We start from the raw sequence: 17,457 nt of genomic DNA, 5'->3' as shown, positions 1-17,457 counted from the left end.
CGTGCATGTTGATTTTGTCCAGACGCGATCAGGACACGCAGGTTGAAACAAACTCTGAACCAACTATATTAATTTGGGGACAGGTTGAGAAGCATTAAACATTCATGGTAATTTAGCTAGCTAGATTGATGTTGCCAACAAATTTTTCCTGGGATATAAACTTCAGGTTATTTTACCTGAAATGCACAAGGTCCTCTACTCTAACAATTAATCCACAGATAAAAGGGTAAACCGAGTTTGTTGCTAGTAATCATTCCGCCGTCAGTCTTCTTCTTTGGACGTTATATGGTGGTTGGCAACCAACTTTAGGTGCATTACCACCACCAACTGGACTGGAATGCGGACCTCAGTTCATCTTTCAATCACCCACGTGGGTCTATGCTCCTAAAAACCAATGAGGAGATGGGAGAGACGGGACTTGCAGCGCATTAAGCGCCACAAATAGAACCAAGCTCTATTTTAGCGCCTGGCTACGCAGACGCTCATTGACACACGCGAGCAGTTTGGATGCAATGATTGAATAACATGTATGTTATTCAAATCATTATAAGCGGTGTGGTCAGCATGTTAGTCCATCTATCATCTGTCACGGGTAATTTGGCGCCATCTGCTGTTTAACATAACTTACTACTGCCTTCCAGTAGCAACGACAACAACACGTGTGTGTGTACCTCTGGTTGACTCCTCTCATGACAGACGTGGGGCTCCAGAGAGGCAGCTGGGAGGCGAGGACGACTCGGAGCAGGAACACGTTGGGTTTGACGATCTCAGGGAACGCAGAGCTGTCGGATTGGCTCAGAGTGTACAGCTGGTCACATGCCACGCGCCGGATCTGACAGAGACACGGGTTAGAACCCACACACACACACTCAGTCTCACACACCAACACACATCCTAGGTACCTCTCCACTGGCTGATCCTAGCAGGATGTCGATGATGAAGTCGCTGACACAGGGGAGGATGTAGAATGAGCCTGGAGAGACACACACACACGGTTAGCATTCTGTCTTTACAAAACAGTGTCTGTGTGTCAAATCAAAGCCACATTGTATTCATCATATGCTTTGTAAACAACAGATGTAGACTAACAGTGAAATGCTTACTTACGGGCACTTCCCAACAATGCAGAGAGAAAGAAAATAGAGAAATCATAGAAAAGTAAAACACATAATAATAAATACACAATGAGCAGCGATAACTTGGCTCTACACACGGGGCACCAATACCGAGTCGGTGTGCAGGGGTACGAGGTAATTGAGGTAGATATGTACATAGAACTAAGAATAAAGTCACAGATAATAGACAAAAAAAAGTTGGTGCAAAAAGGGTCGATGCAGATAGTTTGTTAAACAGCTACCCAAACTATTTAGCTGTCCTATGGCTTGGGGGTAGAAGCTGTTCAGGGTTCTGTTGGTTCCAGACTCGGTGCATCGGTACCACTTGCCATACAGTAGCAGAGAGAACAGTCTATGACTTGTGTGGCTGGAGTAAATGACCATTTTTAGGGCCTTCCTGTGACACCGCCTGGTATACAGGTCCTGGATGGCAGGGAGCTCGGCCCCAGTGATATACGCACTACCCTCTGTAGGGCCTTGCGGTCAGATGCCAAGCAGTTGCAATACCAAGCGGTGATGCCGCCAGTCAAGATGCTCTCAATTCTGAGCACTATAACTTTTTGAGGATCTGCCCAAGCCAAATCTTTTCAGCATCCTGAGGGGGAAGAGGCATTGTCGTGCCCTTTTCAAGACTGTGTTGGTGTGTGTGGACCATGATAGATCCTTAGTGATGTGGACACCGAGGAACTTGAAGCTCTCGACCCCTCCAATACAGCCCCGTCGATGTGAATGGGGGCGTGCTCGACCCTCTGTTTCCTGTAGTCCACGATCAGCTCCTTTGTCTTGCTGACGTTGAGAGAGAGGATATTGTTCTGACACCACACTGCCAGGTCTCTGACCTCCTCCCTATAGGCTGTCTCATCATCGTCAATGATCAGGCCAACCATTGTCGTGCCGTCAGCAAACTTAATGAGTGTTGAAGTAGTACGTGGCAACGCAGTCGTGGGTGAACAGGGAGTACAGGAGGGGACTAACCACGCACCCGAGGGGCAACCGCGGTGAGGGTCAGCATGGCAGATGTTTTGTTGCCTACCCTCATCACCTGGGGGCAGCTCATCAGGAAGTCCCAGATCCAGATGCAGAGGGAGGTGTTCAGTCCCAGGGAGCTTAACTTAGTGATGAGCTTGGAGGGCACTATGGTGTTGAACGCTGAGCTGTAGTCAATGAACAGCATTCTCACATAGGTGTTCCTTTTGTCCAGGTGGGAAAGGCCAGTGTGGAGTGCAATAGAGATTGCGTCATCTGTGGATCTATTGGGGCAGTATGTGAATTGGAGTGGGTCTAGGTTTCTGGGATGATGGTGTTGATATGAGCCATGACCAGCCTTTCAAAGCATTTCATGGCTACAGATGTGAGTGCTATGGGGCGATAGTAATTTAAACATGTTACCTTGGCATTATTGGGCACAGGGACTATGGTGGTCTCCTTGAAACATGTAGGTATTACAGACTGGGTCAGGGTTTGAAAATGTCAGTGTGTGTTACCTAGCTGCAGTGTTCGTAGCTGTAGACAGGTGAGCAGTAGCGACAGAGTGTGTGTGTGTGTGTGTGTTACCTAGCTGCTGTGTTCGTAGCTGTAGACAGGTGAGCAGTAGAGACAGAGTGTGTGTGTGTGTTACCTAGCTGCTGTGTTTGTAGCTGTAGACAGGTGACCAGTAGAGACAGAGTGTGTGTGTGTGTTACCTAGCTGCTGTGTTCGTAGCTGTAGACAGGTGACCAGTAGTGACAGGGCCTCTCTAGCGATGATGCAGTCTTTAATAGAAACACTCTGCTGCTTCACGCATATCCCAGCATGCAGAGCTGTGGGCGGCGCTTCGCCCTCACTGCTGGAGCTGCAGTTACTTCCTGTCAAGAGAGAGAGAGCAGTAAAAAGAGAGAGAGGAGAGAGAGAGAAATCCTCAGCATAAGGCTAAAGAATCAGAAGAGAGTAACAGACAATCCATTTCATTGCTCACAATTCAGGCTGATGTGTATGTTGTTACATGTGTGTCAACATATTCCACCAGTGCCTTGTATGTGTGTCTCACCAGTGCTGCTGACACGGGTGCGGACCCCAAGTGGGAGGAGCGAGCTGTGCTCAGGTCTGATTGGCTGTGGACTGCCGACGAGGTCCAATCGGCCAGCGGCTGCTGCCCATGTCAGACGCATGAAGCACGCCAACGTCGAGGTGAAGTCCCCCACCTCCATCGTCTATGGAGGAGAGACATGGTTAGAGGTGTGTGTAAGATGTGTGTGTATTAGGTGCATGTTTCTGTTAGGTATGCATTAGGGTGTGTGTGTGTGTGTACCTGTATAGCTACGCGTGCAGCAGGGATGATCTCCTCTACTCTGATGGAGGAGCGTTCAGACAGAGACATCTGTCTATAGGAGCTCTTCTCTGGCGTTCCACACAGTGACAGCTGCCTCCCCGGTCGCCCCGCGTTACGGAACGGCCGACTAGACAGCGTGTCGCCCTCTCGGATGACATCATCATCCAGCAACGACGGCATACTCTGGCCAACCAAAAGGAACCTGCAGGGGAAAGAAAGATCCAATCACATTCAACCTCTCAAACAACTTATCTAAACGTGTGTGTGCAGTGGTGGAGTTCGTTATAGGCGACATGGACAGCCGCCCAAATTCAGAATGGTGACATTTGCGATCGGTTTTCTATCGCTCATTTGCACATCACGTCAATGATATCATGTCACCGTGTGGGACTGAAGGTCAATTAACCTTGTCGGAGTGGGCGCCCTGATTCTAGTTGCCTGGGAAGGTCTCCCACTCAGAAATACGAGATGGGGAGGGGGGCGGGAGTAGGTTGACCTCAGGGCTCCCCACTGGAAGCCCGAGGTAGGGGAAGCGGGGAATCTATCAAATAGCGCACCTCTAACGTTGTACAGTACTAATGCAATTAGTACAATCAGTCACACTACGAATTGCTACCAAACAAACTACAATTCATTCATAATACTGTGAATATATAGTTTCACAGACATATTGTTGCATTTTTTTCTGGTTTGAGCGAAATCGTTAAGAATAATATAAAACCAGTCTGCACACCACCAAGGTGAATTGGTTTAGTCTTGACTCTTGGTTGACAGTGTTGGGGGATGGGTAATGTATTGATGCTCGAGTGCCAAAGTGTCTTTGTTACTTATTTTTGTATATATTTTATATTTATATAGTTTTACATTTTATGATTATTTATTTGTGTTGTTCCAAATGTCTGAATAAAAATTAGTTAGTGCAGAATGGTGGGTGGGGATTCGCCCAGGGAGCCATACAAGCTGGAACCGCCACTGTGTATGTCTGTCTGTCTGCCTGTGTCTGTGTCTGTGTACCTGGCCAGTTGTAGACAGATGGAGTAGACTCCCTGTCTGGTCTCATAGTCCACCTCAGAGGGAATAGAGTCTCGCTGCATCACGTTCACCACCAAACTGAGACCTCCAGCTTTCAGGAAGTTCTCACAGAAAGACTTGACACTGGTCTTAGCCATCTCATCATCTGAGGTTGGCATCAACTTAGAACTCAACACCTTGAGAAAGAAAGAGAGAAAGGAGAAGAGAGAGGCCACAGAAAGAAGTGTGTGAAGTGTGTCCGTGGACAAATGTGTGTGTGTGTGTGTGTATAGGAATGTGTGTGTACCTCTAGGTTGTAGAGGACTCTGAAGGTGGACATCCCGGGAGCAGAGGAACTGAAGAGTGATTCCAAGATGGAGGCAGCACTGGGCTGGTGCTGCTGCTTAGAACCCAGAGACGGAGACCGAGAGCCTGACCCCTGACCCAGGGTGAACAGCGTCTTCTACAGCAGACACACACAGGAAACGCATACATGTTATCACCCTGGCTCTGGTCAGAGGGGTTGAACTGTCCTCATCATTTCAACCCAAACACAAACTAACCCACCGGGCCTGATGGTTGCTAGTACAGGGTTAGATTATTATAGTACTGAAGGGTTAGTAGCTATAGAACTAGTTAATGTAAATGTACCTGGTGACTCCAGACACTGGACTCTTTGGGAACAAAGTTATCTAGAGCATCCTGAACCTCTGGGTCTGTTGGGATCAGCAGCAGCAGCTTACGCACACGCAGGGTTATCCTGGAACACACACACACAGAACGTCATTCATTCAGGTCCAGGTCCTTGAAGGATCTGTGTGTGTTCGTGCACAACTCACCGGGGTTCGTCCAGGTTGGCCAGCTGGTAGAGCATCTCAAACACGTTGCACACCAACGCCATGACAACACCTGGAAGGGACTTCTCCTACAAACACACCGTTAGCACATAATCAGACACAAACATGAACTCAATGTGTTCGTATATACATGTCAGTGAGTGATTGTGTGTGGTTTACCTGTTCCATAGCGTAGGCGGAGTTGAAGACCGCAGAGCTAGAGGAGGATGCGGAGGCGGAGGATTCAGAGCTGCCACCAGAGGGCGTGCCGGTGCCAGAGCTCTTCACTGTCAGAGACTGCTCATCATTGAACCCCAGCTGGGACAGCAGCTTCTGGTCCCGGTTCATTGTCAACTACAGAGCGAGAGAGAGAGAGAGTTAAACAAAACACACAGATACATATGATACACAGTCACACACACACTTCCATCCTTTGGCTTACTACGCTGTCACACACACTGTTCAGTCATCGACACACAAGTAACACACACACACACACACACACACACACACACACACACACACACTCACCACGCTATCATTGGCAAAGATTTGGACATTGTCGACTGGACAGCTGAGGTGCTCAGCGATCTTCCAGCGGATGCTGCCTACAGTTTCATTACTGTGGGCCTCCAGGGTGAAGGTGTCTTTGGTGGACTCATAGGTGACGTGTAGAGAGACAGGGTGGCCGTTGAACGAAGCTCCGTGAGGTAGAATGGTACGAGGCACAGAGTACAGATCCTACACACACACAGTCATTTTTCTATCTTTGCATGTCACGCTCTCATTCCCCAAATTGAATTGTTTATAACGACATACGGGTGAGAGTAGTCTAACGTTTAAACTAAAATTATAAATGACGTGTTACATATTTTGGTCAGTGTGAGGTCTTACCTCGATAGTGATGACGTAACGCTCAGCCAATAGCAGCAGCCTCTCAATGATCACCAGTTTGGTGGACCTGGAAGGTGATTGGACCGACGTAGCAACAGTTGGCATGGCGGTGGCCGTCAGCATCTTGGTTGCCCTGGTAACAGCATGAGTCAACGTGGGGCCTCCTAGAGCTGAACTGGCCGCCTCGAGTCGCTTGTAACAATCAGCAATGAACTTCTTGTGTAAAGACACAGAATCCTACAGACACACACAGCGGGGACCGAGAGACTGAAAAACAGCTTCTATCTCAAGGCCATCAGACTGTTAAATAGCCATCACTAACATTGAGTGGCTTCTGCCAACATACTGACTCAACTCCAGCCACTTTAATAATGGAAAAATTGATGTAATAAACGTGTCACTAGCCACTTTAAACAATGCCACTTTATATAATGTTTATATACCCTACATTACTCATCTCATTTGTATATACTGTACTCTATACCAGCTACTGCATCTTGCCTATGCCGTTCGGCCATCACTCATTCATATATTTTATGCACATATTCTTATTCATTCCTTTACACTTGTGTGTATAAGGTAGTGGTTGTGAAATTGTTAGGTTAGATTACTTGTTAGATATTACTGCACGGTCGGAACTAGAAGCACAAGCATTTCGCTACACTCGCATTAACATCTGCTAACAATGTGTATGTGACAAATAACATTTTATTTGATTTGAGAGTCAATAGCAGAGATCGTAACCATGACCACCCCCCACACACACACATACAGGTTTGGGTACTAACGGATTGCATGTAACAGGGATTATGTAATCGGATTACAAAAATGAAGTAACTACCAGCCCAGATTGCTTAAAATAAATATGGCGTAATCAAATTAGTTATATTCTTAAAAACAACGTATTACTTCATCTAATATCAAGATGTTTGCTGCAATAGAAATTGCAGGTTTTTGAGAGCTGTGCTGAGTGTAAGTCACCTTTTAGTGGAAATGGATACTTCTCCTTCCTGTTCGAATTTTTTATTTATTTTTATTTTACCGTTATTTTACCAGGTAAGTTGACTGAGAACACGTTCTCATTTGCAGCAACGACCTGGGGAATAGTTACAGGGGAGAGGAGGGGGATGAATGAGCCAATTGTAAACTGGGGATTATTAGGTGACCATGATGGTTTGAGGGCCAGATTGGGAATTTAGCCAGGACACCGGGGTTAACACCCCTACTCTTATGATAAGTGCCATGGGATCTTTAATGACCTCAGAGAGTCAGGACACCCGTTTAACGTCCCATCCGAAAGACGGCACCCTATACAGGACAGTGTCCCCAATCACTGCCCTGGGGCATTGGGATATTGTTTAGACCAGAGGAAAGAGTGCCTCCTACTGGCCCTCCAACACCACTTCCAGCAGCATCTGGTCTCCCATCCAGGGACTGACCAGGACCAACCCTGCTTAGCTTCAGAAGCAAGCCAGCAGTGGTATGAATCTATTTAATATCTCCAAAACTGCCAAATTACTTTCCTTGGTTGTCTCCACAGAAACTTTCTTTAAACAAAAAAACATCAGACCCCCACTTACTGAGCACTAAATCATCCCCCATTTCACAAGGATCGTTATGTCAAAAGGACACTTTAGTTTAGTTAACACAGCTCCATCCTGTTTGTTCACTTCCTAAGCCCTGGGATGACACACATGACAAATCAGCTGCTTGCACAGCTAACCCTCTAGTTTCAGTGGAAATAAGTACACTGAAATATACCTGTCAGCCTTGGCAGACAGATCTACGTGTTTTTGCAAACTGAGAATAGTCTACATTCAGAATATTTGTACAATTGATCATCCAACTCATGAAATAATCAGATTTATCTTGGATCCGTTACATATGACTACTTTATCGTTCCAGACTGTTATGTTAAAGGTGGGCCAGACAATCAAATGACCATTTCCTCTTTTACTGAGAACTATCTGCTCGGTGGCTGGGTGCAGTAGGCCTATAACTCCACAATCAAAAAACGAGAGTTGGGTATGCTTTCCCTACAACTTGACAGTGAAGCTGACTTTTTAGCAGTGATGCCATTTCATCAAGAAGATGCAACAGGCATCTGAGCCAGCAATTGCCCAAAGATGCTGGTGAGCTGGGTGGGCAAGAGGGGAGATAGGTGGGCAGAGAGGTCACTCATCAGTCTGCAGCATAAACTGATGTGGCAGATGCTGGCTAACCCAGTAATCCAAAAGTATCAGATTGCGTTACTCATGCCAATGTATTATATTACTAATTACTTTTACTGTCATGTAATCTCTAATCAGTAACTGATTACCTTTCTCAAGTAATCAGTCATAAAACCCTGCACACACACACCTTCTTCATCTTTGGGTTGAGGTTGGTGTAGCTGTAGGTGATGATGAGCTGGATGGCCTCGTTAGCGATCTCCTCGTCAGGCGTTTCCATGGCGATGCGCCAGATAAAGTCCATCCCAGACAGGTCCAGCCGCTCCACACACTACACACAGGACCGTAATGATAAAAGGGTTGGGGTGTTTAGGCCCCACAGGTGCATTAATCCTAACGGTCTTGCTAGTGTTAGCCTCATATGCTGAATAAATTGACAGAAACTGGTCAGATTGTTGGAGTCCAGAAATTATTTTCCAGCTCTGAAAATAATGTCTTAATACTGATATGGAGATGAACGACTGTCTAGACATGTCATGAACCAAATGATTTAATAAAAAGGGGTCGTTCCACCATGTCAGTGTCTTTTGAGATGTGTAACTTGGTGATTTTTCTTTTGATTTCGCCTCATTTTAACATTGTTATATAGAGCACATATATGTTCAACATAATAAATGTTAATTACAATACATTTAAAAAAAGATTATAGCAGTGGTTCCCAAACTTTTTTATAGTCCTGTACACCTTCAAACATTCAACCTCCAGCTGCGTACACCAGGGTCAGCAACCCTCTCAAATGCTGTTTTTTTGCCATCATTGTAAGCCTGCCACACACTATACGATACATTTGTTAAACATAAGAATGAGTGAATTTGTCACAACCCGGCTCGTGGAAAGTGACAAAGAACTCTTATAGGACCAGGACACAAATAATAATAATCAATAATATTGCACTTTATTTAGCCATCTTACATATAAAACCTTATTTGTTCAACAAACATTGTGAATAACTCACCACCGGTTCATGAGAAGGGTGTGCTTGAAAGGATGCACATAACTCTGCAATGTTGGGTTGTATTGGAGAGAGTCTGTCTTAAATTATTTTCCACACACATTCTGTGCCTGGATTTACTTTTCATGCTAGTGAGGGCCAAGAATCCACTCTCACGTAGGTATGTGGTTGCAAAGGGCATCAGTGTCTTAACAGCGCGATTTGCTAAAGCAAAACATATTTCAGGCTGTCAGGCATTCCCTTGGCAGCAAGAGCCTCTCGATGGATGCTTCAGTGTACCCAAGTGGTGTCGGGGGCAAATGCTTGCACGCGCGTTACCACTCCACCATGTCTCCGTCATGGCTTTTGCGCCATCAGTACAGATACCAACACATCTTGACCACCAAAGTCCATTTGATGTCACAAAGCTGTCCAGTACTTTAAAAATATCATCTCATGTTGTTCTGGTTTCCAGAAGAGGATGTCTTCCTTAATTGACACCCCATAAACGTAACGGACATATACCAGGAGCTGTGCCAGGCCCGCCACATTGTCACATGTGCTCCCTCTCCAGCCTCTAGGTCACCAGGCTGCTCGTTATGGCGCACACCTGTCACCATCGTTACGTGCATCAGTGCATTATGACACCTGGACTCTATCCCCTCCTTGATTATCTGCCCTAAAAATGTCACTCCCTTTGGTTCTTTCCCCAGGAGTAATTTTTTCAGTTTCATGTCTGTGCGTTGTTCGCGTTTCTTGTTTTGTATTATGTTGTTTATTTATTAAAAACACTCACTCCCTGAACTTGCTTCCCGACTCCCAGCACACGTTACACACGTCTGTTGACTCATCCAGCTGTAACGCATATAATAATTCACTGGCTTGTATGCAAAGCAGTAATTGTTTCAAAACATCTCCTGCCACGTCACTGATGAGTCGTGAAACAGTGTTGTTTGATGGAGACATTGTCTGTATAGTTTTTTTTGCCCTTTTCCCACAGTATTGGCCTAGCCATATCCGCAGGAGCAGGAAGAATTAAGTCCTCCACAATAGTATGGGGCTTGCCTGTCCTAGCCACTCGGTAGTTCACCATATAAGGCGCTTCTAGCCCCTTCTTATTAATGGTATCTGTTGCTTTTATACATGTCTTACTACTCGAAAGTCATCTTTATTCTCGCTCAAAAAACTCCCGTGGCTTATTTATCAAATTGTCATGTTTCGTTTCTAAATGTCTGCGCAAGAGTGAAGGTTTCCTGCAAGAGAGTAATGGTTCATGTGTTTGAATGTTAAATATTTGACTAGGCTACTGTATTTGACATGGTATTACTTCGCTTAACACTAGATGGTTTAATTTTATTTTTGCCAATGAAACGAGGCTACTCAGGCGAGAGAAAAAAAAACTCACCCAAATGTATAGTCCCATTGGAAAATATAAATGTACTGTTTGAAAATTAGAAATTAAATGTAAAAAAAATGTGAATCACCTTTTTATTTGGCGTACCCCTGACGGCATTACGCGTACCCCCAGTTTGGGTATACCTGGACTATAGTAAGTATTATTAATGCCTATTAAAGGTGCACAATGCAAATATCGCTCTGCCATTTCCTGGTTTCTAAAATTCTAATTGTTTGCTTAATTTCAGATAGTGACAAAACAAGCAAGTATAGTGTAGAGATTCATTGTACCATCTAAACAGCTGTGAAATATATTTTCCATAACCAAAATACTGTATTTTCAGCTGTTTGAAGCTGGTGTACAAAACCGAAAGTTAAAAAAAAAAAAAGCTAAAATGAAACTTCTGACAGATCTTTAACTCAAATTTCTAGAATTAGGGTTAGGGTTAGAATTAGGGTTAGGATTAAGTTTTGGGGTTAAGTTTAGGGTTAGGGAAAATAGGATTTTGAATGAGAATCAATTGTGTCCCCACAATGTTAGTAAAACAAGACTGTGCGTGCGTGTACTGACTCACCAGTTGAGTCCCCTGGCGTTTCAAGCGATGGTCACACAGGTTGACGTTCTCAAAAAAGGTCTTGAACAGATTGAAGCCTGAAAAAATCCCAAATAAAACCCTGGTTAAAGCTGTTAAGTTCATGTTTTAAGTATCCCTATATTTCTGTTATTACGGGGCTATCACTCAGTCAAGAGTGCGCATGCGCAGGAAGTCTAGTCGTTGTTGGACCTAGCCTGGAGTGTAATGGCTACCTTGTAGTGTGTTCATATAGTAGAGTAAACTTTGTTAAACTGGAACCTTGTCGTTGTGTCATTTCGAGTTAACAAAAGCCACTATGTAAGATCTATATGCAGTGCATTCGGAAAGTATTCAGACCCCTTGACTTTTTCCACATTTTGTTACGTTACAGCCTTATTGTAGAATGGATTAAATTGTTGATTGTCCTCAATCTACACACAATACCCCATATGACAACGCAAAAACTGTTTTTAAGAAATGTTTGTAAACATAAGTATTCAGACCCTTTACTCAGTACTTTGTTGAAGCACCTTTGGCAGTGTTTACAGCCTTGAGTCTTCTCGAACCTGTATTTGGAGAGTTTCTCCCGTTCTTCTCTGCAGATCCTCTCAAGCTCTGTCAGGTTGGATGGGGAGCGTCGCTGCACAGCTATTTTCAGGTCTCTCCAGTGATGTTCGATCGGGTTGAAGTCTCAGCTCTGGCTGGGCCACTCAAGGACATTAAGACTTGTCTCGAAGTCACTCCTGCATCGTCTTGGCTGCGTTCTTAGGGTCGTTGTCCTGTTGGAAGATGAACCTTCGGCCCAGTCTGAGCTCATGAGCACTTTGGAGCAGTTTTTTTTATATTTTTTTCTTTGCTCCGTTCATCTGACTAGTCTCCCAGTCCCTGCTGCTGAAAAACATCACCACAGCAATCTCAGCCACCACGCTTCACCGTAGGGGTGCTGCCAGGTTTCCTCCAGACCTGACGCTTGGCATTCAGGCCAAAGAGTTCAATCTTGGTTTCATCAGAACAGAGAATCTTGTTTCTAATGGTCTGAGAGTCCTTTAGGTGCCTTTTGGCAAACTCCAAGCGAGCGGTCATGTGCTTTTTACTGAAGAGTGGCTTCCGTCTCGCCACTCTACCATAAATGTCTGATTGGTGGAGTGCTGCAGAGATGGTTGTCCTTCTGGAAGGTTCTCCCATCTCCATAGAGGAACTCTTGAGCTCTTGGTCACTTCCCTGACCAAAACTCTTCTCCCCCGATTGCTCAGTTAGGCCGGGCAGCCAGCTCTTGGAAGAGTCTTGGTGGTTCCAAACTTCTTCCATTTAAGAATGATGGAGGCCACTGTGTTCTTTGGGACCTTCTATGCTGCAGACATTTTTTGGTACCCTTCCCCAGATCTGTGCCTCGACACAATCATGTCTGGGAGATCTATGGACAATTAATTAGACCTCATGGCTTGGTTTTTGCTCTGACATGCACTGTCAACTGTGGGAGCTTATCTAGACAGGTGTGTGCCTTTTAAATATTGTACAAGCAATAGAATTTACCACAGGTGGACTCCAATTAAGTTGTAAAAACATCTCACGGATGACCAATGGAAACAGGATGCACCTGAGCTCAATTTGGAGTCTAATAGCGAAGGGTCTGAAAACTTACGCAAATAAGGTTCTGTGTTTTATTTGTAATAAATATGCAAAAATTTCTAAAAACCTGTTTTTGCTTTGTCATTGTGGGGTATTGTGAGTAGATTGATGAGGAAAATACATGTTTTATCAATTTTAGAATTGATTAAACAAAACTTGGAAAAAGTGAAGGGGTCTGAATACTTTCCAAATGCACTTTATGTCAATGAGTGGACTGCCAACAAAAATGTAAACAAAAGATACATTGTGTGCGTGTGTGTGTGTGTGTCTCACCATTCATAGTAATCTCGTAGGGCTCCAATTTGAGGATCTTCTCTTTGAAGAGCTGCTGCTGAACATCACTCTCCAGATCATGCTGGCCCTTAGTGAACCACTCAAAACACATCTACACACACAGGTAAAGTCAGATTGGTGGAACAAGTACATCATTGTCATACTTGAGTACAAGTAAAGATACCTTTTTTTATTTATTTACACACAGAGAGAGACAGAGAGAGAGATAGAGAGACGACTATGTAACATGTGTAGGTACCTCTCTGTCCAGCTCGCAGACTTCGGGCCCAGAGACCAGGCAGTCCCATAGTTCTTTGGCTCTGTTCCAGACCAGGTAGAGGCTGGCTTCCTGGAGGAAGAAGGCCAGGAACTTCAGGTGGCCATCTAGATACTGAGGAGGGGAGGCAGAAAGAGTCAGAGGCTAGCATGTACTTCAAACCACAATCGTCCCTGACCACAATCATCCCTGTTCCGAGGAACTCTAAGGCTTCATGCGACAATGATTACCACCCTGTAGCACTCACTTCTGTAAACGTGAAGTTCTTTGAGAAGCTGGTTATGGCACACATTAACGGCACCATCCCAGCCACTCGAATTTGCATAACACCCCAACAATCTCAATTGGTCTCCACACTGCCCTCACCCACTGAGATAAGAATACCTATGTGAGAATGCTGTTCATTGACTACAGATCAGCATTCAACACCATTATCCCCTCCAAGCTTGTCACCAAGCTTAGGACTCTGGGTCTGAACACCTCCCTCTGCAACTGGATCCTGGACTTCCTGACGGGCCGTCACGAGGTGGTGAGGGTAGGCAACATCACCTCCACCAGGCTGACCCTTAACAGAGGAGCCCCACAGGGATGTGTGCTTAGTCCCCTTCTGTACTCCTTGTTCACCCATGACTGTGTGGCCACGCACAACTCCAACACCGGCGACAATGAGTCAGCCTACAGGGTGAAGGTCAGAGCAACAATCTCTCCCTCAACGTCAGCATGACCAAGGAGCTGATCGTGGACTAGAGAAACCTGAGGGCACGGACACCCCCATCCACGGAGTGGCAGTGGAGCAGGTAGACAACTTCAAGTTCCTCGTTGTCGAAACCACTAAAGACTTAAAATGTTCCAAATACACACGCAGTCTTGAAGGCGCGACAGTGCCTCTTCCCCCTCAGGAGGTTGAAAAAGTTTGGAGTGGGCCCTCAAATCCTTAAAAAGGATCTACAGCTGTACCATTGAGAGCACATTGACTGGCTGCATTACTGCTTGGTATAGCAATAGCACCGCCCTCAATCGCATGACACTACAGAGGGTTGTGCGGACAGCCCAGTACATCACTGGGACCGAGCTCCCTGCCATCCAGGACCTCTATATCAGGCGATGTGAAAAGAAGGCCCGGAAAAATCAAAGACCACAACCACCCAAGCAACCACACAATTTTCTCTGTTGCCGCACGGCAAGAGGTACCGTTGGATCAAGTCTCACAACAACAGGCTCTTGAACAGCTTCTATCCCCAAGCAATACGACTGATAAATAGCTAACAAAATAGCTAAACGGACAGTTTACCTTTATATTTGTCTCTTTGCACACTCACAGGGCCCTACACACAAACATTCACTCCATCATTTGCTAATTCACATATAATATGCATATACATTTATACTGACTCTACACACGAGCTCACATGCAAGCTGCTGCTACTACTCTGTTTCTTATATCCTGTTGCCTAGTCCCCTTACCCCTGTACATATATATACCTCCTTCACTCCAGTATCGCTGCACATGAAAATTTGGTATTGGAACTGACTTTTTAAATATTTCCTGTATATAGTATGCTTACTTGATTAAAATTGTGTATTTCATATTTATTATTTCTCATGTGCTTTTTTCTAGTAAAACATTGTTTTTGATTATTGCATTGTTTGGTTTAGAACATGCGAGAAATGCCTTTTGCTGTACTTGTGACATTAAAATGTCAAAATCTCACAGAGGTCAAAATCCTCAGTCCATCATCTCAACTAGGGCCGGGAAGATACGAGTATCGTGATATTAGTATCGTGACAAGGTAACAAAACACGAAAGCAGACTCAACGTCTTCAGAAAAACAGCCCAATGTTGGAAACAAACATCATTATGTGGTCATCCAGTCACATATTTTCCAAGCTATGTCACACTATATTTTACATTCAGCAGAATTCTTTGTTGTTGTTGTAATTTTTACTCCCCAATTTCGTGATTATGATCTTGTCTCATCGCAGCAAATCCCCAACGGGCCTGGAAGAGGTGAAGGTCGAGTCATGTGTCTTACGAAACCGAGCCACGCTTCTTAACACCCGTTCACTTAACCCGGAAGCCAGCTACACCAATGTGTGTAGGAAACACCATTCAACTGACAACTGAAGTCAGCCTGCAGGCACCCGGCCTGCCACAAGGAGTCGCTAGAGCGCGATGAGCCAAGTAAAGCCCCCCCGGCCAAACCATCCCCTAACCCGGACGACGCTGGACAAATTTTGCGCCGCCCTATGGGACTCCCATTCATGGCCGGATCGAACCCAAGGCTGTAGTGACGCTGCAACACTGCAAATCAGTGCCTTAGAACGCTGCGCCACTCAGGAGGCCATGCAACAGACTTTTTTAAGGACCAAAGAGTTGTCTGCTTGGTGTTCTTTTTTGCCATGGAAAAATTATTGCAATACTGGTATCGTCACAGCCCTAATCTCAGCCACATAAACTCCTACCAAAGCTCTACAACACATCAAAGCAAATCACACACAGACACAAGCAGACACGCTGCAGTACCTCCTGGTAGGTGTATCGTCCATCTACCAGTGTGTATCCGGCCAGTCCATTGCTCCCAGCTGCAGACACAGCCAATCGATGACAGACCACCAAAGATCCTGTGATCAATTTGACGATTTCAAAGTTCTTCTTCAAGTCCTGGATGATGCTCTGCTGGGGAAGCACATGTGCTATGAAGATGTGTCTGTACATTTTAAAATGTGTCACGTAATGTGTTCATGTACTTTTAATGCTGTCGACTGCTGCCATCTTGGATAAGGTCTCTCTTGCAGGGGTAGTGTGTGTGTGTGTGTGTGTGTGTGTGTGTGTGTGTGTGTGTGTGTGTGTGTGTGTACCTTGTCCTGTTTCTGGTAGGTCTGTTTGATGAAGGAGCGTGTGATCTCATGGAGCTGCCGCAGAGCTGGAACCACCCAGACCGCTTGGGGGCTGCCCTGCTGTGAAGACTACATACACACACACACACACACACACACACACACACTAGATGAGCAGTAGCGTCAGATTCCTTCAGCTCATCCAATCACATGACACAGAACACCAGAGCCACCCCCCACACACACCTTACACCTTGATGCCCAAACACAAACCTTATCCAATCAATACCTCACTCCTTGACTCATACACCTGGACTTCCCACCAACACACACAATGAAGACTGGCCCATTCCACAGAAAATTAGACACCTGATGTAGTACTGAAACAGCTCATGTTACCCTGTGGGAACCAAGTGGGAATGTGGAATTTACCACATACACCTAGGAAGGATCCACTTGAATGCCCCTCCAACCTGTAATTACTAGTGGGAAACTCGTCTATCATCCCTGAGCTCAGACTTCTCCACATGCTGACCTCTGACGTCAACAACTAAGTAAATTACATCAATAACAACATTTTGGGCAGTTAAATGCAAAAACAAAGCAATCTATAAATATGGTTATTGAACCCTATAATTTCTTTACAAGCATGATAGCTGCACTTTTAGTTAATGGTTGACGCAGCTTGTTGGCCATTAGCCAATCTGTGTATCTCAACGAGTTCAAAGCACGTGAATGCATTCAACTGGTATTTACGACTTCACAACTTGTAATTTCCACTTTCCCACTTGGTTATGAACGCAGCATTAAAATCAAGTGCAGCAATCCTTCAGTGACCAATCAAATCCCCCCCGTGATCCAGCACTCCTCCAGAATTGGTTGGTGTGTAGCATTGACAAGATTGTAGGTGAATGCTGACTGGTCAGTAGAGTTGGAAGTGGAGGGGCTTCTCTTACTTTGGCCAATGAGTTTTCTTTGGCTTTCTTCTTGCCCCAGGAGCCAGTAAGAAACGAGCTCTGAATGTCGCTGGTTTTACCCTGCTCCTCAGTCTGAGTCTACAAACATAAACTGGCTTATTCAGGGCGTGTGCGTGCGTGTAAAAAAACATACATTGATATTCAAAGGCTGTGAGTGACAAAGCGCT

General features: G+C 45.2%; 1 protein-coding gene across 3 annotated transcripts in view; it reads right to left on the bottom strand.

The window, feature by feature from the left end:
* The window catches only part of LOC129855357 (ubiquitin carboxyl-terminal hydrolase 24-like), a 48,094-nt gene that overhangs the window by 17,366 nt on the left and 13,271 nt on the right, over nt 1-17,457 (bottom strand). The window contains exons 14-32 of one of the 3 annotated variants that reach the window (XM_055922925.1): nt 17,270-17,368; nt 16,335-16,442; nt 16,000-16,152; nt 13,458-13,589; nt 13,199-13,310; nt 11,297-11,373; nt 8,526-8,666; nt 6,165-6,401; nt 5,802-6,011; nt 5,451-5,624; nt 5,274-5,359; nt 5,086-5,194; nt 4,742-4,897; nt 4,438-4,631; nt 3,403-3,625; nt 3,142-3,304; nt 2,798-2,959; nt 903-973; nt 672-832 (exon numbers count right to left, since the gene is read on the bottom strand). In XM_055922925.1, coding sequence (XP_055778900.1) covers nt 672-832; nt 903-973; nt 2,798-2,959; nt 3,142-3,304; nt 3,403-3,625; nt 4,438-4,631; nt 4,742-4,897; nt 5,086-5,194; nt 5,274-5,359; nt 5,451-5,624; nt 5,802-6,011; nt 6,165-6,401; nt 8,526-8,666; nt 11,297-11,373; nt 13,199-13,310; nt 13,458-13,589; nt 16,000-16,152; nt 16,335-16,442; nt 17,270-17,368 — 2,768 coding nt within the window. The remainder of the gene's footprint in view (nt 1-671; nt 833-902; nt 974-2,797; nt 2,960-3,141; nt 3,305-3,402; nt 3,626-4,437; nt 4,632-4,741; nt 4,898-5,085; nt 5,195-5,273; nt 5,360-5,450; nt 5,625-5,801; nt 6,012-6,164; nt 6,402-8,525; nt 8,667-11,296; nt 11,374-13,198; nt 13,311-13,457; nt 13,590-15,999; nt 16,153-16,334; nt 16,443-17,269; nt 17,369-17,457) is intronic. The other 2 variants (XM_055922926.1, XM_055922927.1) reach the window with 2 other exon arrangements.

The sequence above is a fragment of the Salvelinus fontinalis genome, chromosome 5 (assembly GCF_029448725.1).
Source record: "Salvelinus fontinalis isolate EN_2023a chromosome 5, ASM2944872v1, whole genome shotgun sequence".
Taxonomy (NCBI): domain Eukaryota; kingdom Metazoa; phylum Chordata; class Actinopteri; order Salmoniformes; family Salmonidae; genus Salvelinus; species Salvelinus fontinalis.
This window is presented reverse-complemented; position numbering and strand designations above follow the sequence as displayed.